This window comes from Cebidichthys violaceus, unplaced genomic scaffold (assembly GCF_023349555.1).
Source record: "Cebidichthys violaceus isolate CVI_PGR_0920_01 unplaced genomic scaffold, fCebVio1.0.p SCAF_39, whole genome shotgun sequence".
NCBI lineage: Eukaryota > Metazoa > Chordata > Actinopteri > Perciformes > Stichaeidae > Cebidichthys > Cebidichthys violaceus.
Genome location: NW_027176583.1, coordinates 1,361,888 through 1,387,687, shown reverse-complemented (window position 1 = coordinate 1,387,687; position 25,800 = coordinate 1,361,888). Strand labels below are relative to the sequence as shown.

The window sequence follows — 25,800 nt, the reverse complement described above, 5'->3', positions numbered from 1 at the left end:
ATGCGTCTGTATCTGAGCCGTGTGCTCAGCCTGTCTAAGATAAGCGTGTAGAGACTCGTACTACTGTAAACAGCCCGATATCACCTCTGTACTATATCGATGTTTCACTTAATACACAGCGAGGAGTAAAAATAAACATGGCACCATGGTTATCAGACGCTACTCATATTTTATTAGAGGGAACAGTGCAACATATAAATCCAGTTTGTTTCTTCTGGGAGGCCGATGTGCTTCGTCGGTCAGCAGCCTCCCCAGCTGAGTCGGGCCACGTGGTCGGTCTTCTGTCTGGTGGACTTTATGAAGCCCAGGAACTCGAGCTCAGACACGGCTCGGATGAAACGGGCACTGGAGGAGATGCTGAGGAACACAAGTTCTCAGGTGTGGATTGTACGTTTTGTCAGTTAGAATGGTTTGTAGATGAAGGATACTGTTTGACGTCGTCCACTTTCCCAAAATCGTCAGAATCTGGTTCATGACCCTCGGCAGCAGAAACCACAGTGGCAAAGGCCTGAAAACAAAAACACAGGTTCTCCTTCACGTCAGTATCATGTCATTCTGAACCAATAATGTGAAACATTGATCCCTGAGATCAATACTGACTCCTCAAGAGAATGAAAAACAAACTTCCAACCATCAAAGTTTGGAGGGCAGAAGGAACTGAAACGCCGTGTGAACATTTTGTTTGTTCCTTGAAGGTGTTGGTTGGTGGAGTAGAATTAGCTCATCAAACAAATGTCACATTATTCTGTAGACAAACTGACCTCCAGCCAGTCGTAGAGGTTTATCAGCCGGCCGCACTCCAGGTGGAGTTTGTACACGATGCAGATATCAGGAGCAGCATTAGAGACGACCCCATCCTCGGTCTTTAGGCGCTCGTTCTGGAGGAAGAAGAAGATGATGAAGATGATGATGAGTACTTCCATTGCTCATGTTATGAATGCTGCACACTTGATAGTACGGAGAGGCCGTGTACCTGGAGGTAGTAGACGGGACTGTTGAGTGCAGCCTGAATGGAGGTGCGAGGCGTTGCGTTGAGGTGGCGTCTCACAGTGGCAGAAGAAGCGTAGTAGCAGACTTCATTCAGCGGCTGAGACTCTGGAGGAGACAGGTGGCTCCTGGGTGGGAGGGAGGGAGGATGAATTTCTATCATAGTTATGGAATTAAATAATTGTGACACTTTCAGCAGAGCAAGAAGGTAATGCGTCTGACTTCACTAAGCTGTCGATGAACTCCAGGGCTTCGTTTCGCAGAACCTCGAACGGACTCAGTTTCTTGGATCTCCGAGACTCGTTCATCTCCAGCAGCGCCTAGAACGCGAGAGGATCGACGGCCGGTCGGTTTAGGAATCAAAGACATCAGCGAGGTGGAAAACGTGTTCACAGAAATGCCATAAAAACCTTCTGCAGCTGGAACAGATCCGTCTTCTTTTGAAGATCTTTCACTGGAGAGATGATACCGTCCTCCACACCGGGGGGAGGCTCAGCAGCTCCTGCTGTGAAGAGAACATGTTCATTAACTAGTGATACTTAAGTGAGAACAGAAGCTATCTCAGGGTGAGCGCGAGGAAGAATCTCTGCTTCAGTTTGACTGCTTACTGTCCAACTGCTTTAATCTGGCGAGCAGGTCTTCCAGCTGGACAACAGCGCTCTTCATCTTCTTGGACTTGGCCGGCTGCAGAGTCTCCTCACACCTCTGGAGCAAAGCAATCAGCTGATCTTTAGCCAGCATCCTGGAGGGAACAGCACAGCAGGTGTACAAACGAGAGGCAATACAGTTCTGTATTCAAATGTGTGTTAACGGCTATTTGGCCACCAGGAGGAGCAGCAATAATCCAAATATCCTTGAATATGTTATCTAGTACATTACTACGAATGAGACATGGTTATGATAACACATCAAAGTGCCTACAGCCTACAGCGAGGACTGATGATCGTCCATCGTTGGTCCTACAGGTTAAAGGTCCAGACTTACTTCAGAAGCTTCATGGCTGACTGGTAGTCCTCATTCTCCCATATGTTCTTCTCCAGACATATTAAATGAAGCTCTCTGATCTGTAACACACAGGTGATGCTGTGATACATCAAGACACTTTGGAACAACAACAACAACAACAACAACAACCCGACACCTTCACTTCATTCCTTGCCTGTTTTCCGAGGGGATACCGAGGTAACGACGAGGTCAGAGCGTGGAGACATCTCAGGACGGGATAATAGTTCTTGTGATATTTGCGAAGGTCTTTTATCAGCTTCTGACACACCTCCTTAAAAACAAACAACAACACACGTACGCGTTAGATTATGCGCACTCATTGGCTACGGCGTCAGGTGCAGAGATAAACCAAAGAATGCACCTTTAAATGAGCGTCATCCGTCAACAGATGCACCTGTTCCTGAGCTTCCTGCTTCTCTACATACCTGGAGAAACACACAGGTTAGACTTGATTTAAAGGTTCAGTTTTACATTTGAAAAGGTAGGATATTGTGTCAAACTGTGACAAGCTACCGACCCACATGAACAACCGAGTTACCCGTGTGTTCACTGCTTGCAGCCAAACTAAAATGGTATTTTTACACATGTTGTCTCTGACAAGTCCACTTGGAGTCGATGCACATGTGAAAACCAATTGTGAGCATGTGTGCTTGTGTGTGTGTGTGTGTGTGTGTGTGTGCGCGCACCTCTTGAACGACTGCAGCTGCCTGATCCTCTCCGAGTCTTGGTGACCGAGCTGCATCACATGGAGCAGAGCCGCCTTCTTCTCACAGCACAGCACACTGAGAGGCTGAGAGTGAAAGTGCTCCAGCAGGGCCAGCTGCACCGAGACGAGCACGACGTGTGTTTAGCGCACGTGATCAGACACACACACACGCACACGCACACGCACACGCACACGCACACGCACACGCACACGCACACGTGTTTAAAGAAAGGCAACTCTGTACCTGAATGCCCTTGATGAAGTTTCTCACGGAGAAGTCGTGGTAGAGGAAGATGCTGATCAGCACCTGCATCACTTTACCGTTGAGCTTAAACGGGAACTGAGGCGTCAGGATCAACTGGAAACAGACGAGACAAAAACAATTCTAAAGATTTGATTGAAAAAACGAGCAACTTGGATTACATTTTAAATGGTGCAGCGGATCATAATTACTATTAATCAATTACACAATGTGACACGTTCTTTAAAGCCTCTGAACGCCCACGCAGGTGTTTTCAGTTATTCTGTCAGATCAGACCTCTGCTCAGGTTTACGGTGGGCCGCATCTAAACGGATAATAAAACAGGCGAACCGGTTACGGTGCGAGACTCAGGAAGACGTCTGTACAGTCCTGAGCACCTGTGTCACTTTCCACCACGTTTCCTTGAATGCATGCGTTCTGTACTGCGTGAGAGGGAAACACTACCGTGTCTATGACTGTGGCCAGGTGCTGCGTGCAGGAGAGGGACTGGAAGAGCTCTATGCACAGCAGGGAGGACACAGAGTGGGGCAGCATGCGCTGGATGGTGCTGGGCGACGTGGCGACGCCGAAGATGAACATCAGCGGGAGACGTTCAACGTACCGGCTGTGGAACCGAGAACACGTTGGTGGAAATAGTGTTTCTCAGCAGGTCGCTTCGTTTAACTCTAGTTTAGGTGCATCAGCAGACTTACTTCACAGTCTCTAGTTACCTGCAGATGAGTATGAAGTCCTGAAGAACTTTTGGGTTGAAAGCCTCCAAATCTTTGAAAATGATCACAACGGGCGGCTGCTGCGGATCATCTCTGACAGTAGAACTGCGCTTCTTTCCAGGAGTGCCCGTGTTGGATTTCTGAAATACACATTATTATTTTTTACGCACCTAAAATTGCAAACGCTAACTAAACGTCCTTTAGTTCTGCTTCGTGGTCCCCACCTTCGTATTTGTATTGTACCAAGCACAGAGCGTACCGAGGGAGCAGTGCATGCCGCTGTTGAGCCGAGCACTCGTCTGCTCCTCTTCCTCCTCCTCCTCCTCATCATCCACAGTCACAACCGTGTCCATTAACCTCTCCAGGACCCTCTTCATCAAGTGCTTCAACGCTGAAACGCAAACAACATAAGGGCTTGAAAGCGGGAAAACCATAGCGATGGACAAAGTAAATGATGAAGCCGCCGCCATTACTATCTAAGTGGGCTGACCTCCGCACTCTTTGGCCTGAACCGACGCCACATGAGGAGTGACGGACTGCTGCAGCAGCTCAGACAGACTCTGGAAGGTGATGTCATGGTCCGGGACGTTCACACCTATGGAGGTTAATCGGAGAAAAAAAAAAGGGAAATTCAAGTATTCTAAACTGGCTTTTTTTTTTTGGATAATCAATAAGGAGATCTCAAGACAACACACCGAGCACGAGAGCCGCCGTGGGGATCTCGCTGGCCCTCATCCGTGAGGCCCAGTCACCGTGCTGGCGAGTGGAAGAGCACCTCCTGGTGAAGTCCAGCAGGCTGTCCAAGATGTTCCTGTTGAGTTCCTCCTGGAGAGCCTGACAGCAGAACATACATTGAGAGTTCTTCTCTGACACATTCATGAGACCCTGCGGAGGGCTGACACTGTGAGGCTGTATTGTTTTACGTCACATTGTGCCATCACGTCACAGCAGGGTGAACACAGGTGTGTTTACCCTGCTGTGACGTGTCAAGATGGCTGCTGTACGTCCTGTTGTTGTGACACCACCATATTTGAGATGACAGGTATTTTCTGAATGGGTTTCACTGTACGTCGGATGAGCATCAGGGTTGACTATCTGTCCCTACCTCTGTGTCTGTCTTCATTTTGTCCCACAGGTCGCGACAGAGTCTGAATCGTACGTCACTGTTCTCAGCATCGTCACAGCCACGGGTGAAATGATCCTCTGTGGAGAAACAACAACAACAACAACAACAACGTTGAGTTCAAAACATCTCAAGTTAGAGGTGCTTTGAGTTGAAACACGAACAGAACTCACCCGGACTGAGCGTCTTCTTCTTCTTCTTCTCACTCGGTTTGAAAACAAAGCAGCCCTGAACACACCGACGGACATTAAGTTACAAACAGTTCACTATGAACTCAAACAAGGACGCGGCCATGTTGTGTCACGGCTGCCCTGCTAGTTTCAAGAGGTTTGTTAACGTTTACATGCAACATCACGTTACCTTGGACACGGATGAAGTAGACATCTTAGCTTCGGAATTCTGCTTGTTGTGCTCGTCTTTAACAAACCGGCTGCTACTTCCCGCCACTGTGACGTTTACGGAAAGCGTTGCGTTCAGCTGATAAACGGTCACGCGCGTGTTGTTCATACGTTTTAACTTCTTCAGGCATGTTTTTAAAGCTGTCTGTGAACACTTTTAAATGACTAATGCGACCGTTAAGATTCACTATGATTTTGGTTCACCTGCGTTGTTCCTCACGGTGGTTTTAACTGCGGTGGAGTTTCTTTTAAACAGTGCTGGTCTTGAACACCCCCGACCCTTTACAGACCACCTGGTGTTGAGGTCTTCTCTGCCTGCAGGTCCAAATCTGAGTCCTGCAGCAGTTTAATATTCATTTTTAGGGATGACGAGCATGTACACATGATGCTCCATAACACTACTAATAAGGTAATTATATACACAATAGTTTAAGTAATAGTATTTCATTTTAAAGAGTTCTATCAGGATGCAAAGTCTATTTAGCATGTTTGTAGTTATTAAAACAGGGACTGTTTAAATCTTTAGTTAGCATTATGCATATTGTATACTGTTGGTCTATACCTCTATACTTACACCATGTCAGACATCTTTTTATCTTTATGTGAACACAAATTATATGTTTTTACTTTGAACAGAAAATGCTCTGGTGAAAGAATTTCTTTGTATACATTTCTGGTGGTTCCTATGCAGATGACAAAAATAAAAAAAAACGAAATGGTACAAAAAAGGCATTTATTTTTATGCAAATTAAGTCCAGTAAATGTGTAATTTGTATTAGGAAACTCAGCAGACAAGAAGATTATATTGAAATGATCTTGCTCTAACGTTTTGTCTGAAATTCAACAATGATCAAGCTTATTATGACATGCTGGGTATTAAGTTTCTATTTTCCATATACGAAAAACTGTGCGTTAAATCCAGGAAGAATATGTATGAACTATATATATATATATATATATATATATAAACTGCAACACAAAAACGTCTGCAGGCAATATTTTACAAAAAGAAACAGTAACATTTTATTGAACACTTTGTGGAAGACATGTAAATATTACAGATAGGTCTACTAGTGTTGAAAAAGGATGAAATAAATACAAACATAACTTGAAATCCCATAGGGATATATAAAAACATAGTTTTTCTTTAAAAGTCTCCATTTAGCAAAAGGAAAAAAAAAAAAAAACATCTTCAGTACTAAGCATAAATACAAACATGTTTCTAAAATCTATGCCCTATAGATTACCTGGTTATTATAACTAACATACATACTTAAAATCATCCAAGACATTTTTTCATTAAGTACAAAATAGGCCATTTCATCATTAACTGCGACCATTACTGTTACCAGTTGGAAATCTGATGCGTTAACAAACCATTCTGCAGCATAACTTCTCAAATCCTGAGTGAGATCGAGTTGAAAACAAAGCATCGCTAGGATCCGCTGTAAAGCCACTTCTTTATTATGACTATGGGCTTCATGTCTTGAAGCTGTTTTAGCAAAAGATCAGCACCGTCTGAAAACGCTTTATCGACGACAATCTTGACATTGCTCACTGATTTGAGATTAAGGGGATTTCTGAAGTCTACTAGATTCTCACAGCCCGTTATTTTACCTTTCATTGCAGATTTCTGCCTGTGAGTTTGTTGTCTTTTGGACGGCAGTTCAGCACTAGATCTGTCATTTAATTTGCGTTTGGAAGAGTGGGTCGACTCCGAGGTTTCCAAGAACTTAAGGAAAGAGTCCTCAAGTCCTAAAGGCTTGAAAGACCCCGGCATAACCCCGTCGTCGCGTTGTTCTTGGGCTGTAGGGGTCCCAGGATTTGAGTTCTCTCTTGAACTGTTAACAGTCGAGCGCGTCCTCAGCGTCTGCATCCTCTCCAGACACGCAGGTGTAGGATGAGCAGGCTTCCTGGGACGGCCTCTTTTAGTTCCTCCTTCTGTCCCGGTGGAAGCTTGCGATTCTGCGCTATCGTCGTTGGACAGCTTGCTGTCGTCGTGGCCTATTCGATCCTCCAGCTCATCGGATTTCTGGTCACCGGCTTTTTCGCCGTCATCTGCCTCCGTCTCCTCGGAAGAGGAGCTCGACGCGCCCTCAGATTTGCTCGAGTCTTTGAATCTGGAGCGCGAGTACTTTTTGCAGAAAATGAACTGGCTCCTGTGGTCTTCAATGTATCTCTCTGTGAGACCGTGAGTCGTGTAATGCTTGAATATACTTCTTTCAGCCCGCTCCACTGCATCGCAGCCTATGATCATGCATGGGTACTGCAGCGCAGACTTCTTGGTGCACATGGCCGATGCCTCATCGTGTGACTTTAGTGTCGGCTTTCCAAAACTAGTCCAGTGTTCAATGGACTTCCCATCTTTCTTTTTAGCGTTTTTCTTCTTCCCTTTGAACTTGTTTTCAACATTTTCTTTCCCATTAGCCCCCGGGAAGAGCCCCATGGATTTAGTCCGCCTGCCGTCACTCGTTTTGGGATCATAAACGTACTCGTGCTTCTTTATTAGGTGACGTAGGAGGTTTGATTTCGTAGTGTAAACGCGATCGCATTCCTCAAACTCGCACCTGAAAGTCTGATCGACCAAGCCGCTCTCGGAGATGGCGATTTCCTTGTGGTAATTCTTAATGTGCTCGATGTACTTTTCCACCGAGTTGAAGGGGAGAGCGCACTCCGGCCGGTCGCAGTTGAACGTCCCTATGGACATGCTGGCCATCATGGCGGTGGCTTTGTCCCGACTGAACTTGTGGAGTAAGAGGTAATGCTGCACTAGCCTTGTGATTCCCATGAACACCCGTGAACAGTTTTTCACTTGACACCTGACTTCATCTTCTTTGTCGACGCTCTGATGGCTCTCCTGTCCGTTTTCAACACCGGTGTTCTCGACGTCGGGTTCGGGTTTGCTCGCGGGCAGCGATGACTGATGCATGGCCCTGTAATGCAGAATCAGATTTTGCTGGATGGTGAACGCAGCGGTGCATCCTTCATGAACACAGCGATATGGTCTATATGGACTGTAGGCGTTGTCTGTTTCACACATTTTGAGGCTCAGCCTCTTCTGAGCTTTCTCCTTCCTCTGGGATTCATCCTTCGTTGGTGTGTTTTTGGAGCTGCTGGGTTTCTCCGGGGAGGATGAAGCAGACGCACTCGAAGGGCTGGACATCGGATCGGATCGTCCGTGCTGCTTCTTTGTTTTGCCGACCGGACTGAGTTTCTCTTGGGCGCCGAATTTCTGCTTCGCATCTGGACTCTTGTTTAACACAGCCACTCCAGGTTGCTCTGGGGCTCCTTCGTGAACCGGCGATTCCGCCTCACAGAGCGACCTCTCCGTCATGTAGTGTTGAGGTGGTGGTAGTTGTGCGACAATTGATACCTCGGGCATGAAGCCCTCTTTAACCGCATCTCCTGGTGAAGTGATTTGAGGGACTTCTGGATTGTTGTCATTGTCCGTTTGAGGCGCAATTGCAATGTCAAGCGGTTCTTGTTTGATGGCGGGTATCACCACTGCCGACTGTGCCGTGTGACTGGTGTTGGCGTCCGCGGTCGCACGGCTAATGAACACGTCATCTTTGTTCAGTCTGAAGGAGCGCCTGTTTCGAGCGCTGATCTTTAGCTTCTGGATGTCGGCCTTTGACAACCGGTGCACTTTTTCGTAGTGGATTCTCAAACCCGTCGTTCTCGTGAACGTCTTGGGGCAAATCTGACAAGGATACGGAGAGAGTTTGGCCGGGGTTTTTTTCAGATCTTCTATCATTTCATGAGAGTAATCGTGCATTTTAGTCAAGTGTTTGAACAGCGCCTCCTTTGTCATGAACGAGTACTCGCACTCTTCCTGGTCACATTTGAAAGGCTTGGGGATCTTTTCGGGGGGCCTGTCATCACTTTTACTCAGTATCTTACTCTTTTCAATGCCCTGGGCCGTATCGCAACGACTGGCATTTTGCTCCAACAGCAGAGCACTCCGCATCTTCACTTGCGCAGCCTCGATCAAATCCAACTTTTGAAAGGCATGCGAAATTTCCATCAAGTGATCCTCTTGGTGATGCACAGCGAGGGCTGGATGAGCCAACTCTCCGGCCTTCTGCTGCTGGTTGTCAGGGGAAACGCATACAGAGTTTGAATAGTCCATTATATTTGTATTTTGGGGCTCCTGTTTCAACACCATGGGTGAAGTCAAAGTGGTCAGGCTACAAGATTCCTGTGAGAAATCACCGTTTGACATGTTGTATATTGCTCCGTTATTATCAGGGACGCTGGGGTCATTGAGAAAATCAAGGAAAGATGTCGGCAGATCAGCGGTTAGGTCGATTTCATCTACAGGTCTGCACTGGGAGCGTTTGGACAAGTGACCTCCGAGAGACTTGGTGCTCGTGAACTCTCTGAAGCATCTCCTGCAGATGACTTTGCCATCCTTGATGATGGCCGGCCATTTGGTCCTCTTGCTCAACCTGCCGCGTTTTCCTTTCTGAATGTCGGGATCGCCGGCCTTCTCGTCTGCGAGGGTGGCCTCGCAGTCGGCACTGGGACAGTCCTCTTCGTAAGGGAAGTCTGTGTGAATGACACTGTTCGGACTGAGCATGCCGTCCACAGAGTTGTCCATCTGTTCATAACAAGGAGTGGACACGTTCTCTGTTTTGATTATTTCATGTGGAGCTTTTAACGCGACCTGGGCCTCTGGGCTCAGACATTTTATGGGAACATCGACTGACGAGTCTTGAGTAAGACAAGAGTTTTCACTCTGGGCATATGGAGTGTGGTAACCTCCGTCAGGGAGGCTGTCAAATGTTGAGATACTGTTTCCATTATCTAACTGGCTAGTCACACTGCCACCGCTTTTCCCCACATCCCCGCGGTCTCCGCTGCCCTCCGGATGCATTAGTCCATACTGATGCCCTCCGTTGTGTATTTGCCCTCCGTTGTCCAGCATCAGAGAACTGGACACGTACTGAGACATCAAACTTGAGACTGAAGGAGCGTGTGACCCAGAGGGCCCATGTGTAGCTGCCATTGAATGATCTCTATCGGACGGGAGGGATGCGGTGGTTTGATAGGCGTCTGCCTGCCATTGAGGATAGCTCCGAGGGGGGTACTCGTTCACGTTGAAGCCATCTGGATAGCAGCTGTTCATCAGAGGTGAAGACCACGACTGCGACATGTCTGACTGCATCATTTCGGAAGGATTATTTGGGTTTCCCCACGATGGGTACACTGTGGGGTTCACCATTGGAGTGATAGGCACAGGCTCCATTGATCCAGGGTAACACTGGGCAGGTGAGGTTGAAGATCCCATTGAGTAATCCACTTGCTGCATCCCAGGTTTGTTGCATAGTATTCCCGGCTGATTTGACGGCCTGGTACCCTGGTTCTGAGACGGACTTGGTGAAGCGGGCCCACTTGGTGCCTTTTTTGCTGTAATTTTGGCCACTTTGTTATATTTCTTTGCCAACTTCCAATCTTCGAATATTTCCGGGTGTTGCTTCTTCACATGCCGAGACAGACTTTTGTTTGTACTGTACGCCCTTGTGCAGTCATTGTACGGGCAGCAATGCAGGTTCTCGTCGTTGCCGGCAGTAACAGCAGGCGAGCTGGAAGGATATCCTTGCAGCGAACAAGGAATTTCTGTCTTGATTTGACTCGGAGAAATTATTTGCGGAATCGCTTTTGTGAGTTCATGACCTTGTACATTATTGAGCCCCTCTCCCTGTTGACCCGCCAAAGGGTTTGTTGCACTCGGTGCAGGATTTACTGGAGGGATCTCACCTTGCCCAGCAACCTTATGGTGTGCATGAGGAGCCTCCGGTGTGGGTTTCGCATCAGAAGCTGCTGGAGTGGGGTTTGTTAGCGGAGTGTAGCATTTCTCTGGTTCTGCGAGTTCCCCGTCTGCTGCAGAATTCAGCATGCTTTCAATCGAGTGTTTCACTCTCACAGGAAGAGGTTCTTTAGCAAGCTCAGGTAACTCGCACGGTGATGAGTCTGACTTTGATGCCTCCATCACGTACACACTTGTATTAATCCTTTCAATGCAGACCACTGAACCGGTGTTTTCATTGCTCTGGGTGCCCTCGGGTGTTGGCTCTACTTTCAGAGGGTTTTGGTTTGGGATGGGCAAACTGTTCACTGCATTGTTTGTACTATGAATCTCTTGGTGGGACAAGAACTGAGACTGGGAGTAGAATATTTTGCCACAGTTTTCTGTTTGGCAGGTGTAAGTAAGGTAATGCTGGGCCTCGTGATCGTACAACAGGTAGGCCTCACTGAAAACTTGGCCGCAGTTGGGGAACATGCACTGGGCCTTAAATTCAGGGTGTGTTTTTCGATGCATTAGAAGCTCAGAATTGGAGTTAAAGTTGGCCTTGCAATCCAACTGTATGCAGATGTACGGCTTGCTGCCACAGTGCATCTGCAAATGATCGTTAAGATGTCTGACGTTTACAAATTGCCTTCTGCAATACTGGCACACCACTTTCTGCTTTTGTATCTCTAGAAACCTCATGGCCTCTTCGTCGTCCTTGTGGGATCTGACGTGAGCCATGAGGTTGCGGAAAAACTTGAAAGCCTTGGAACAGTTTTTGACAGGACAGAAACAGTCTTGACTTATGTGTGTGTCCGACGTGGTTTGTTCTATCTTAACAGGAGACGCCAATTGGTCGCCAATATGAGATTCAATTTTAACAGGACTAATGCTCACCTTGGCAGCAACCTTTGACATTTTCGATGGACTTTTCGGGGACTGAGGTGGTTTGGTTACCTTCCTAGCAGCTTTCATCGCAGCTAGTCTCTCTTTGCAAGATTGCTTTACATGTGATGCTACATGTGGCTCTAAAATCTCCCTAGTTTCAAAACTGTCAGCACAAATTGGACAAAGATACACTCCGTCTTTGAAGTGCTTCTGCGCATGGCGAACAATTCTGTGACCCAGGAACTCCTTGTCACACAGAACACAATACTGCATGTAGGCTCGCCAGTTTCTGAAGCGGGCCGACACAAAACCCTGCTCCCGGAGTTTTTTAGCTTCTCTGTTTTTCTCTCTTTCATCCGTGATTTCATTGAGTTCATTTGTAGTGGTTAGCAGAAAATCCTCCAAGTCTCTGTATTCAGGGAGTTTGCCAAGTGCACTTTCCACCTCCTGTTCATCTGTGTCATTCAGCGTGTCGATGGATGACACAATAGCTGCCTCCTCTCCCATCAGTGCCAAACAGTTGCGTTTCAGTGTTTTCCAGTCCCAGAACTCCGGATCAAAAGGCCACTGTGTCTTGAAGGCCAGCAGTAACTCGCAACGTAATGAATTGGGCACCGGTAGACTCTCGTCCTCCTCGGGCTTTTGGTCGGGCTCGTTGTACAGTGACTCCACAGCATAATAGGAGTCAACGGTAGGCTGGAGGAGGAACTCTGTCAACTGGCATGCACGCTTAACCTCTAGATCGGTTGGCAAGAGGCAGGAAATGGTCTTGCACATGGTGGACTTGCTATCTTTATGGTCACTGGATGTCATTTTCAGAGCTTGAATGCACATTTCCACGCACACCGGAAGCCCCACCTCTCCAACCTACGGAAATACAAAAAAGGAAACATAAATGCCATGGGGTTTTATTTTAACAGATCTAGTTTCAGAGAGTCATTGTTGGTGGGGATGGTTTATGTGTATACAAATGTGTAAATATTTCTCTTACCTCGTTTTGGATTACTTTGATCAGGAACAGAATATGACAGAGGCTTCTACAGAGAAGAGCCATCGCTTTGCTGTGTCCGAGAAATGCATCGGATGACGACTCTAAGCGCATTAGTAGCTTACTCCAGAACAGCGTGAGTTCCCTGCAAAACATCACAAACACAACTGTTAGAAACAACTAACAAGTGTTTTCACTACCGATGAACCTTTTGATTTGTTTTCCGATTGCTCTGTACTGAGAGTAGTCGTGTAAGGACTGATTGAACCAAACAGGAACACTCACCAGGCACAATAAACGTCTCCTTGAAGTAGCTGTCGCTTGAGAAAGGCCGAACACAAGCAGAGAGCTCCTTTCTCGTCTCCCTCTGACTCCAGGTTGCAGATCATTTCGAGAGCATCTTTGCAGTCTATTGATGCAATCTGTCGGGAATAAAGAGAGAAAAGAAAATCAAAGAAACTGTACATTTAAATGGAATCCAATGGCCATCTGTTGGGATATTTTGTGATAAAGTATCAAACAAATGTTGCTTGTTTGATTCAAGTTCAGTCCGTCTTCAGTCCAATTGTTGGTTTGTTTAAATGATCATGCTACACAAAAGAAAACACTTCGTCGCTGTGAGTCTTCTCTTACCTCGTCCATCAGCTGCTCCTGACTTTTGGTCATGCAGATGCAAAGCAAGTAGGTTTGCTTGAAGTTTCCTTTTCCTTCATATCCCGGATACTCTGAGCACATTTTTGCGAGTACGGCAGCTTTATCAACACTGTCCACTTTGATTAGATGCTTTATTCTCATATTCAGGAGCGTGGCACCTTCCAACTCCAGATACTCATGAACTGTGAAAGAAAAAGACGGGAGGCAAAGGGTAAGAAACTGCTCACAGGTGTAATACACACATGGAACAACTTCATGTAACTACAGCTGTGCGAGTCAGCGCATCCTCAAAGCCAATAAGGACTGACCTTGCTCGGTTTGAGGGATTTGATTGGACAGGATGCTGCTTAGTGTGTTGTTGGACCAGACGCCGTCCTGTTGCGCTAGAATCGAGAGCAGGCAGAGCTGTGTGCTCCCACTTTCCTGCAAGAGGCTGTGTGCCAACTGCGAAAAGAAGATGAATAGAGATGTAGTAACCTCATTACTAAAACCTCAGTGAGTCATACGTACCGTCAGACAGTCTACGCTCTAAAATAACTGTTCAGATGACGTCACCGTAGCGAACGGGTCGCCATTCAACAGTTTACATTTCTTGAAACGGAACATTTCACGTCAAGACATTCCCACAGATCCAAACATTTAGCTTGTGTGTTTTTATTACCTTTCAGTGATGAGCTAAGCCAAATGCATTCTAATAACTAAAACAACTTTCAGCGCTTATCGCTGCAGAGATAAGCCGCAGAAACAGTCCCTGGGAATACTGACCTTCATGGAGGACTGGAACTCCTCCCATAAGGCACCAGGGACATGCTGGGGCATTAAGAGCAGCAGCTCCGCACAGCTCCTGCGAATCCAACACAGTTATTTGTTAAAGCCACATTTAGGTCAAGGCTGTGCACACACGCTCCCCAAATGAAGGGGAGACGTACAAGAATAACTATTCACCAAGTGTCGGGGCTGTAAAGTGTCAGCGTGGCATTTTGGAAGTATAACAAAAATGACGAACGGGAAAACGAGGGGAGTGAATCCACAGGATCGATAGAGGTGTAGGTGTTATTAGTCCCTGTTGTTTTTCATATGGCAGGAATGGAAACAGCTCAAAGTGGGCAGATCAGGACTTACAAAAGTAACAAGCTTGACATTATTAATTCTTGCGTCTGTATTGGTGCATTCACCGCATCTCCATGAGCAAAGTATCGCCTGTAGCTTATCCCAAATATGTCAACGCTCCCAAAGAGCTAGCCTACATTTCTATTCCAATTACAGCCTCAAGGACTTTGCCTTCAAAGCTACTTCGAGAGCACATTGTGTGAGAAGCGGACTACTTCCCGTAACGGTATTTTCAAAACTTTTCATATCTAAATGTACTTTGGGATTTGTGTTTTTGTTTTATTCTTATTGTCAAATATTGTGGAAGATCGCCGTCTGTCCTTGCATTCCCCATTGAGGAGCCAGACAAAGACCAAACCACATCAGTGGAACAGCAGAGCAAACGTTTAATGTCACACAAACCAAACCAGCGACCCATCCTCTGCCACATGGACTCACACCACTACAGGAGAGACTCAATGGAGATGGTTTCCCATACGTGCAATCTGAGCATTTATGTGTCATTAATGTGTAACGCATATCAAGTTCATGAGGACGATGCCGTCAGAAAGAACAAGAAAAATACAGGATTATGGGAAATCTCGTGTCCAGTAACAGCCGTGTCAGAGCTCCTACTCACAGTGCTAACTTTTCAAGTAGGAGTGGCACGTTTTCACATTCGGAGGAGAGACAGGAAGCGGCCTTAGCGAAGCTGAGGATGGCCACAGTGTAGACCTCCAGTAAAGGCAGCGGATCCTCATCGGTCTTCCAACGGCCAGCGTTTTCCACAAGGACCTGGGAAACAGAAAAACACTATAATTAAAAAAAAAATACCCGGATAATGAAAATCATGTTTGTAAAATCAAACAACGTGTATTTAAATCCCTGATATATTTATTTAACACGAAAACAATGTGTCCTTCATCAAGCAAAACATTCTCTGTTTCTCTTCAAATACTTTCCAATATTTTATAATCATTTCAAATTATATTTTGGGTTTTCTTTGGCAACGGTCTGGGGAAAGACATTACTTTACCTTTCACACTGGAAAAAATGTCAATCCCAATTGATAGGCACTATTCTCTATTGTCTTATATTTAGTAAATAATCAATTCATCTTTAAACCGGCAGATTTATCAATATTGGAAATAATGTTTAGTGTTTCAGGTCTATATTGCTTCTTTGTTCTTCTGTTTTTGTCCTCATTAAAGATGTTTTATACGTTCTAAACTCAGCAGTTGTGTAATTACATAAAGGCCCATAATGCTTAGTGATGCTCCTTGATTATTAAAAAAGAGACAAAACGTATGCTTCATAATCGTGACCGTATAGAATAGAACGACATCATTCTTCTGAATACAAAGACGTGAAGACAATTTAGATTAAATGCAAAAAAAGGTCAACTTTTAAATTTGTGCTTTAATTTCAAAAAGCCACGACTAACTTTTGGATGAAGAAACCTCACAAACTATCACACAAATCCCGTTATTACACAGTTATTACATAACACAGCCGGGATGGAGACACCTAAGACAACAAAGCAGCAAAGTTGTGTGCAGCTCGGCTGACTTCTGCATCCTCCCCTTTCCTCCCTCATGACCCAGCTCGAGTAACGCCTCACCTTCATCAATGAGAACTCCCTCCATTTCTCTCACACACACACACACACACACACACACACACACACACACACACACACACACACACACACACACACGCATCCATTACTGCCTCCATCATGACCTGACTGATCAGAACCACAGCAAGCAGCCCGGGGCTCGTCCCCCCCCCCCCCCCTTTCCGTTCGTTTTTTTGCTCAAATAACGGTTAAGTTCAATGCATTCCTGCGTAAATGTTGATATAATAAACAAACCCCCCAAAAAACCCTATATTTGGTGCAGTGAGAGCAGCCCGTGCAGGATCAGTGGGATTGTCAGCTAAATGTAGAACCTCGCGTGATATTTTTTTTCGTGGCCAGGGCAAATTAATGAGGAGGATGTGTAATGGAGTCAGTGACCACTGCCACACTTTCCCTTTTTTAAATCACTGCCTCAGTCAGCTGCAGGCGGCTCGGTCGCTCTAACGCTGGCATCAATCTAACGTCGTTAGCCGGTGCTGGCTATATCGCTGTAATAAACATTGATGTGGTTCGCTGGATTAATTAGTGCAAAAAAAAGGGCCTCTGCTAGCACCTTGGAAAGGAGAAAAAAAAAGCATTGATCTTTCCGTACGATCAAGCAGCTTTACCAAAGTAGCCCCGTTTTACACCAAGCGGAGCCCTAAACCGAAGGAGATGCACGCGCTGTAAAGTTTGAATGGTATTTTCCACGGGGAACGTTTAATTCAGTGCACATCAATGCAATCGCCCTGAAAAATCTCGCTAACGTAGCTACCCCTTTTTTTTTTTTTTTTTTGCACAGCATGACCACTGCACAGGACAGGGGGACCCTGCATACCAGCTAGCAACATTCATCTGCCATTAGCTATCTGGCCTGGAAAATACGAGTAATGCAATGCACGGCGCGCACACATTGGCGTGGCTTGTCGCCGCGCGGATGGCGAGACTTTGCGAATAAGTTCACGCCACGGACGAACATCCTTGAGAGGACGGCTGAAAATCACCGAGGAGTTTTTTTCCCCATCTTGAAATGCCAGAAAACGGCTAGCCAGGCAGCTAGCTCCTTAGCTACATTGTTGTAGCAAACGTAGACGCGCATCCTCGGCCAGGAAGCCAGAGGGGCTGCAGGCTGCCCGGGATGAGCAGCAGGAGGACGGGCTAACCTGGCAAAACTCCTGGCAGAAATGCAGAGAGGCTTCCAACGGAGACCGCGAGCTCTCTTTCAAAGCCGTGGTCAGACCCTGGAACCGCTCTCGGAGCTCCTCGAGAGCTTTCCGTGTGTCATATTCCTTCTCTGTCTCCCCCTCCGCCATCTTCACAACAATCACGACCGCGTACGCACAGATGTTACGCTGCCAGACCCCGCACACGCACGCGCACGCAGAGGGGGGAAGGGAGAGCACACAGTGTGCTCCACATACACATACCCCTGATGTCAACAAAGCATCCGTGGCCTTACAGTGATCACACTCTGCACACAGACTGGACGTGAAATGTTTACTCAGCAGCTAGTCCAAGAAGGAGTGGACCGCTGGATCCCCCTGACTCCATGCTAGTGCCATCCATGCAAAGACCTCCAGGCACAGCATCCTCACACAAACAGCCTCCACCATCAAGCACAATCTATCATATATTCACACACGTTTTTATTCAATATCTCCAAGGTACGATTATTCAGAGTGGTCACACACTCAATGGTCAGCTTCATCAGCTTCATCCCCGGTGTGCAGTGTGACCTCGTCAGGGACTCTTGAGCAGGGCACGTGTTCTTCTAGCGTCAGTCGGTTGAAAGACGCCTGGTTATTAATCACCGGGGCCTAAAAAGGCAGCATGTAACTTTTAGCGTGTTGCTTATTAAGTGGCGTTAATGCGTTATGATTATGTAAATTATAAGGAGCGTTAAAAAAAGAGTGAGGCAGAAACACCCCTGGTTATTGCATAGTACCTACAATTAATTCTTGTTTTGTATTAAATAATGTGGCTAAAATTATTTCCACAACAACAAAGTGATTGGTTTGCCTTTTCTACACATCACACACACACACACACACACACACACACACACACTGTGAATTAATTAAGCATTTAGTTTAAAAAGGATTTGAATTCTGAGTTTTTTGTCATTTCACATAATCTCCAGCAAATGAGATTTTCTCAGGTTAAAATTACCAAAACTTTTTCCTTTTTTGGGGCTTTTCAATTGTCCAAAGTCACTCAGTGATTTGCAGTGCGCACACACACACACACACACACACACACACACACACACACACACACCACAATCCCATGAATTTCACTCTAAGAGACGTTCATGAAAATGCAACATCTGGGCTGCACATTTTAATTGCTTTTTCAATCTACAATTAATCATATACATCTATCAATGCAAATATAGGTTAATTACACAAACACACAGTTGCTACAAAAATATGATCTGGCATCATATGAACAGACGTTTAAAACAGAACTGAGCTCGTGCAAATTAGAAGAAACACAATTTGTTGCCAAGCTGAGCGCTGCAGAAAGGGTCTCCGGTTCCCGTCTTCATATCTTGTGAAAATAGCAGGTGCTGCAGTGGCACTCTGTGTGGTTTCTCACCGGTATGTTGGCCACCTCCGTCTGAAAGAGGCACAGATGAGGAGGAAGACACACGAGAGTAATTATTAACAATCAGTGTGTGTGTATCATCAAAATGCTCCTTTTAGCAGAGTGAGCTGTCGAACAACAGAGCCCAGAATTAAACTGCAAACCCAATTAAAACCAAACATCTGGAGAATTAATACAAGTTCTCAGGTCCTTTGAATGTAAATATATATATATATATATACAGATGTAAATATATGTAGAATTAAAGTAGAAAAGAAACTACTCAAATCTCTATAAACATCTTTGTTTTTTGGTGAAGTATTGGATATTTTTTACCTCTTTGAACCTCAATCAGTGAACCATTGTAGAAGAATAAAACATACAATTGAATTATTTAAGTTATACCTCAAAATTGTACTCGGTTAAATGTACTTTCCACTACTGCTGACCTAACGTCACCAAATCCACTGAAATATCCCCAAATTAATCTGAACACAAATCTAAAAACTATAGCTCTATAAAACAGAATTCAGACTAAAAGTACAACAGTAATATTCTAGACTATTTCCCACATGGAGCATTTTGTTTCAGAGTATTTCATCTGCAGATTTGGGGAACTATTTAGTCAGCATAGGTCTGTAGTTTCCCACTTAGGCTCATTTCAATCTTACTGTAGCCTCCACAGTGTGTCGTCAACAGGCACAGCATCTAAGGAACGTTTGCCTGACAAGCCTTTCGTCTGTACCTGTACTTGTACCTCGTAGCTGTGCTTTGCCACACAGCATGTTGCCTCCGAGGTGATGTTCTTCGGGATCATCATTGTCTTCATGGCCTTGAGAGGTGTCGGGTACGCTCTGGAGAAGCAGCAGCCCATGCACTGGTAGATCGGACGTTCCCTCGAGAAAAAATTGTTCCTCCTCAGCGTGCACTCCCCACAGCCCACTGGAGAAAGACGAGACATTGATCATCCACAGCTTGTTACAGGGACATCTAAAAACACAGCGTACAGTCTTTGTGAACAGAGAGGAACTAAATCAAATGGTGCTAATTTACTGAAGTAAATCCTTGGTTTGTGTACTAGACTTCAGAGGAGAGTACTCAGTACTTGTATTAAAGTGACATCTTACTGTTTGATAAGTCGAGGTTGGGGTAAGAATCTGCTATGTAAATAAGAAAGGACAGCAGAAGAAGAGACAGTCCAGCTGATTTCACTGAGCCCATGGTTACCTAACGAGACAGAGACAAGAGAAAACGGTCAATCAGTGGTCTTTTGAATGGAAGCATGAGTCACTCAGAGACAGAGTATTACCGTGTTGAAAGAAAGTTCCCTCTTCATCGTGCGCCTGTGCAGGAGGGCTTTTTATTGAGGACCTCTGCCTCCCTTCAGTGTGGTTTTATATCGCGTCCCTCAGTCTGGGGCCACTTCCTGGATTAGGTGAACCCTACCAACCTTATCAGCGATCGCAGTGACTCACTGGCCACTTCGCTACCTTTCTCATAATCCCTTTAAAGGACAAAATGATAAGAACAAATCATGGAAAGTCAAAACATACTTCCATCAACCTTCCATCCTGACTATGGATGCTGCATGTAATCCCTGGGTTTTTGTTAACCTGGGGGGGGGGGTGTTATTATTTGTCATGTCACAGCAAAGGGAGGGTCATGAGTTGAGTTTCGCTTTAATGCAGAAAGACCAACTGTTGGCTGTATTATAAAGAGTGTAAAAGTGCGAAGCTGACATTTTTAAAGCATCTTCACTCAGTTGTTGGATCCATTTGTCTCTTCAGTGTTCATAATGGCATCATTTCCTATATTGTCAATATATTTTATTATATTTCCCATGACATTAACCTGTATTTTCCTTCCATTTTCAAACATTCATTGCCCCAATTTATTCATTAGTAATTGATTAGTCAAAACAATTATGATAATTGATACATTGACAATACATTTGAGGTGAAACCTGTCAAACATCCTGCGGTTCCAGCTTCTCAAATGTGATCATTTGCTTATTTTCTTCGTCATATATGAATCTAAATTGAATATGGTTTGGTTTTGACATTTGATGTGATTTTTCACATCAAGCTTTTCATTGTTTAGTCTATGCTTTGATATTTCATAGACTAAACAATGAATCAGTTAATTGCAATCATAGTGAAAGTTATTCTTTCATGTTATCATTGCCCTACATGCAGTTTGACGTTGGATACTGCAGATATATTATGTAATACATATTACTGCCCTGTTATCTGATCACTGAGTTTTAAAGTGGAACGCTGCCATACGTCTTATTTCTTAACAAAATGTCATTAAAACAAATATTGATAATAAATCTAAAACTTCAATAAAACATAACAGCAATATTTTGGGTGTATTCTTTTCATCCATAGTTTTATATTGAGGCAAAACTCCTTTGGATGGAAGAAGTTATGAATAAATGGAAAGATATCTGATAGTTGTTAAAGAGGCTCCATCTGTCCGCCTCCCACATCCGAAATGTCAAGGATGAATATGAATTTATTTTGTATTTCATCTGTGTGTTTACTTAAGTATCCATGTCCTGTGTCCTTGGTCGTGCTGGTGATAAATCCGTGGCCTACGAGTCGTAATTCAATAAGCGTTGAAGACGAGATGTTTAAAATCACTGACATGTTTAAAGCACTTTTTTTGGCTTCTATCGCAGCATTTATAACATTGTGTTTTACATAATAGTGTAACAATTACTATTACATAACAAGCAATATCTTGGGCATACGCATGTACGTTTATTAACAACAAAGAAAATGTACTGTCAATCAGATATACCCTCGTGAAAGTATTTGAGTACATGAGAAATAAACATTCAGACATAAAAATAGAATCTCAAACACCAACATATGCCAAGATCTGACACGTTCTGATCATATCTTTCATAAAAATCACACGTGGCTGTTTGCAGAAGTGTCTAAAATAATCACGGAGCTGACTGAGGAACTAGTTGAGCTGGGTAAGTATGTTTAAGACGTACGAGAGATGAGATGTTGTGAGAAATGTGAGACACCTGGAAGCAGTGCTGCTGTACATTAAAGCCCGACAACAGTTCACTGAGAAAAGGCAGCCAGCACAGAGGGTTAGTTTGAGGACATGTGCAACTTCCATCTCCTGAATTCTCGCATTGGCCTGCTTCATGGCCTCCTGATTTATGAAACAAGGAGCGGTGCTGAGTTCCTTATGCTCTGCAGGCGACTCACACACTCTCTCTCTCTCTCTCTCTCTCTCTCTCTCTCTCTCTCTCTCTCCCCCTGTGTGTGTGTGTGTGTGTGTGTGTGTGTGTGTGTGTGTGTGTGTGTGTGTAAGGCACATTGATATGACTGGATGAGGATGAGAATCACAGAGATGTGGAAAGCCCCCGGTTGTGGAGTAAATTGTGCAGCCTTATACACGGTCACGCTCGGTGAAACCCTAGTCAGACGTATTCTCAGGGGCTCCGGTGTCGACGGCGTCACCGTTGCTGTGGAGGAGAGAGCGAGGGTGACACGGTGAGGTCAGCGGGTCACGTCTCAGACAGGCTCAACTCAAAGCCACGGTGAGCTAGATGCTGTTGATAAGACAGGGACAACAACTGAACGAACTAGCGGCGACCTGTAGTTTTCTTGGCTTATGACGCAAATGAGGATATTTGATGTAGCAGTAAAAAGAATGATGATTGAAATCAAATCCAAGCATGTTAACGGCTCATTAACCGAGGGCTGACTGAAAGTAGTCATTAAATGAAAATGTCATAAAGCCGAGAATCACAGCAGGCTGACTTCAGTATATTTAAAGTAGATTACGTCTGTTAAATTAACCAGAAGATTTATTTTTGCTTGCCTTTGCAAATGTTTAAATGTTACACTCTGAACCAGAGCAACAATTCAACTATCAATCTCATTTGCTGCATCAATACTAAATCATTTTCTATTATTTTTCTCCAAGCAAAGCACCAGTTTGAGGGAATATAACTGTACGAATGTGTCTGAGTAAATACACAGCGTGCAGGTGGGCATACATACAGTATACATCCTCTTTTATAGACATCAGTGCACGGATGCTGCATCGCTAAAAGGAATACAAAAGACTGAAAGGGATGAAGTGAGGTTTTGCTAAGTTGTTTAGGAGCCAGATCCTTTTGCGTGGTAAACTCTCTCCACACGGTGGCATGAGAGATCTGTAATAGGCCTGTAGGTACAATTATGTCTATTTATCTCATTCAAGAGCCATGAAATTGTGTCTCTGCTCATTGTCAGAGACACACTAACGTGACCATAATGTGTCATCCTTCTGATATACAGTTTCATATTAACGAAATATACAAGAACAACAACAATACACACAAACAGACGACCTCTTCCACAGTCTTCACACGTCGTTATGAATCTGATTACAAAACTTTATGAACCAATCGTTCTGTTCATCAAATATCCGTCTGAGCGTTGTTTGTTCTCTGAGGAGTCTTCAGGAGGTTTTATGGGTCTGTAACAACCTGTGGATAAGACGAGGAAGACGAAGCTCATTAGTGTCAAAGTGTCTCTGGAGGGATTGAATACTTTTGATAATATTGAACTTTTATTTGTTATGCTTTATCTTTATCTTATCTCGTGTTGCTGGATAAGTTGCATATCTTTGTGAAACATTATGACTGATTGGGAATATGCACCAAATCATTATGTTGCTCTTGTCCTCAACAGCTGCGTAAGTTATTCCTCCAAATGTTCCAGCCATCCTCATCCAGCTGTTAGTGTCCTACCTGTGGGAGCTGTTGGAGTCAGTTACCTGCTAACGTTTTACTGTTCCAGCCATGAGCCGAACATTACATCCATGATTCACTTGAGCTGTGATGAAAACAGCAGATAGATGAATCCCAAATTCATACTGTGCGTTGTATTGTCACAAAACAATTGTCGTGGATCAACACTGACACAGGTACTATTCATTGCTCAGAGTAAGTCATGCATCGACCTTGACTGTCAAAAGATTGCAATTTTTGCGATTGACTCTCACTTTCAACCCCATCTTAAGATATTGAGAGCAAATAGCATTGTCTACAAACTGGATTTCCTGCAACAAACATCTACGCAAGAAACAACTTTTAAATCGGATTGTAATGCACAAACAACAACAAGTACAACTTTTCTACCCTATGATAATGTTGCAGAGAATCTTTCACCAAACCAATACAAATTGATACGCAGTTTTGGCATAAATAAACATAAATAAAGAACTCTTCGGTTGTGCAAACCACTGCACCTGATGCTGTATCAAACACATACTCCCATAGGTGTCTATATACTCTGACCTATTCTTTTGTTCATGGAGCAGATGAGTGTTTAATCAATGGGAAGAGTGACACAGTGTGGTGGAAGGTGGGATCACCCTCCCTGCTTCCAGTCGAGCACTCTGCTCGAATATTGTCAGAGTTGTTCTGTTAATGTCACACATCTTGTTTCAGACTTAAATACACGAGGACTGGCGTTTGGTACAATTTCACTGATCATCTCTAAAACACGTTGTTATTATTATTAGGAGAAGTAGCGGTAGTAGTATCGGTGGTGGAAGATTATCAGTGAATTATTAATAATAGACTAATTTATTTCATTGTTAGACTTCCTTGTTTTATTTCGTTGGTGTTTGCTCACATATTTGAGTTCAATGTGTAGTTTCTGTACCTAATCTGTCCACTGTTCTATTAGTCACTTGTCTAACTAACCCCTTACAGCAGCAGCGCTGCCGTCGGCGGTGAGTTTACTCGTCGTTAGCGGTCGTTAGTAGTTATGATGGATGCTTTGAATGACCTGCTGCTCCTCTGTGAAATGCATACAAGGCAAGCCCGTGCAGGGCTGTCCAAGAAACCCCTTCGACGAGACAAAACTCGAGGCGTGAACGTGGCAGCCATTTTACATCATCAAGAGTGAATGACTGAAGCCGGATCAGTGCCGGGAGTTTTACACTTTTTCTGTCTTTTAAATATCACATTTATCTTCCTAAATAATCAACACCATACACGTTGGTGATCCAGCGGCAGGTAGGGCGAATGCTACTATTTTGGTCACGTTATTGTTGCTTAATTTATTGGTAAAAAGTCTGAATCGTGCGGTGCTGTTTCAAACAATGTGGAAACTGGTGTTGGTTGGGAACGACTTCTCCAGACCGGCTTTTTGAAAATGGACTCTTCCTATATGGCGGCACGTTGACAAACCACGCATCCAGCAGTCTAAACCTCTAGGCCTCGGTGAATCTAATTACTTATTAAAACAAGCTACACTTGAGTCAATTGTTGAAGTCCTCACTGGCAAATGTCGTTGTAACAATGGCCTCACTGAAATGCCGTTCGAATTAGCATGCTAGCCCAAGCTAGCCTATTTTGACAGATCATAGAATTGACATGCTCATTGTCATCGTGTGCTAACAGCAGCTAGCTGGTTCAAGCCTGTTATATTAGCAATAAATTGCTTTCCCGCGTAACCACCGTACCAACGGACAAACCACTTGCCTACTGTTTTACGACATATAACGCAGACGCACTCGTAGAAAAGGCATATTAGCGCGTCATGTTATTGTGACGGTTCGTGGTTAACTCGATAGCTCTAGCGTTAGCTGTGCTAACTAGCCCGCTAGCTAGCTAGCTAGCTAGCCTCAACGTGTGCGAGCCAGTCCCCCGCTAACGTTGAATCTAACGTTACCACACACACCGTTTGGAAATAATTTATTCATAGTTATTTTGTTTTAACGTTTCAAATTTTAAAACCCCGGATTGATTTGCACGTTCACGTTACAGTTACTTTTAACGTTGCAGAAATGTTTTTAACCACAGAAAGCACGTGCTTGGCGATACGAGCTTGATTAGCAGCCGCTGCAATGTGTTGGTTGTGTGATTTATTTAAGCCCACATTGGCTAAAGGGTAACGTTAGCGAAGTTATCGAGAGGCCGAAGCAGAAGCTCGCTGTCCACGTTTTGCTCAGTCCAGCGTTGGCGGATA

General features: G+C 44.6%; 3 protein-coding genes across 4 annotated transcripts; all 3 read right to left on the bottom strand.

Moving 5' to 3' along the window:
* Positions 1–149: 149 nt before the first annotated feature.
* Positions 150–5,229, bottom strand: orc3 (origin recognition complex, subunit 3). Of its 2 annotated transcripts, none has more exons than XM_068726357.1 (20): positions 5,154–5,229; positions 4,967–5,021; positions 4,776–4,873; positions 4,366–4,504; positions 4,161–4,265; positions 3,895–4,061; positions 3,671–3,810; positions 3,405–3,564; positions 2,943–3,056; positions 2,679–2,812; positions 2,354–2,417; positions 2,147–2,263; positions 1,972–2,051; positions 1,596–1,729; positions 1,398–1,492; positions 1,210–1,307; positions 974–1,115; positions 762–878; positions 429–508; positions 150–345 (listed from the first exon to the last, which is right to left on the bottom strand). In XM_068726357.1, the coding sequence occupies exons 1-20, from the start codon at positions 5,175–5,177 to the stop codon at positions 240–242; spliced, it is 2,169 nt and encodes a 722-aa protein (XP_068582458.1). In that variant the 5' UTR covers positions 5,178–5,229; the 3' UTR covers positions 150–239. The 2 variants fall into 2 exon arrangements, with proteins under 2 accessions (XP_068582458.1, XP_068582459.1); XM_068726358.1 differs by having other exon boundaries at positions 1,398–1,489.
* A 704-nt stretch (positions 5,230–5,933) lies between these two features.
* On the bottom strand, positions 5,934–17,565 carry znf292a (zinc finger protein 292a). Its single transcript, XM_068726378.1, has 8 exons — positions 17,383–17,565; positions 15,242–15,396; positions 14,278–14,356; positions 13,821–13,956; positions 13,492–13,694; positions 13,144–13,280; positions 12,862–13,003; positions 5,934–12,737 (listed from the first exon to the last, which is right to left on the bottom strand). The coding sequence occupies exons 1-8, from the start codon at positions 17,530–17,532 to the stop codon at positions 6,627–6,629; spliced, it is 7,113 nt and encodes a 2,370-aa protein (XP_068582479.1). The 5' UTR covers positions 17,533–17,565; the 3' UTR covers positions 5,934–6,626.
* Positions 17,566–18,685: 1,120 nt separating this feature from the next.
* cga (glycoprotein hormones, alpha polypeptide) lies at positions 18,686–20,202 on the bottom strand. The gene is made up of 4 exons (XM_068726362.1): positions 20,115–20,202; positions 19,933–20,032; positions 19,563–19,747; positions 18,686–18,838 (listed from the first exon to the last, which is right to left on the bottom strand). Exons 1-4 carry the CDS (start codon positions 20,139–20,141, stop codon positions 18,764–18,766), a joined length of 387 nt encoding a protein of 128 aa, XP_068582463.1. The 5' UTR covers positions 20,142–20,202; the 3' UTR covers positions 18,686–18,763.
* Positions 20,203–25,800: the final 5,598 nt, after the last annotated feature.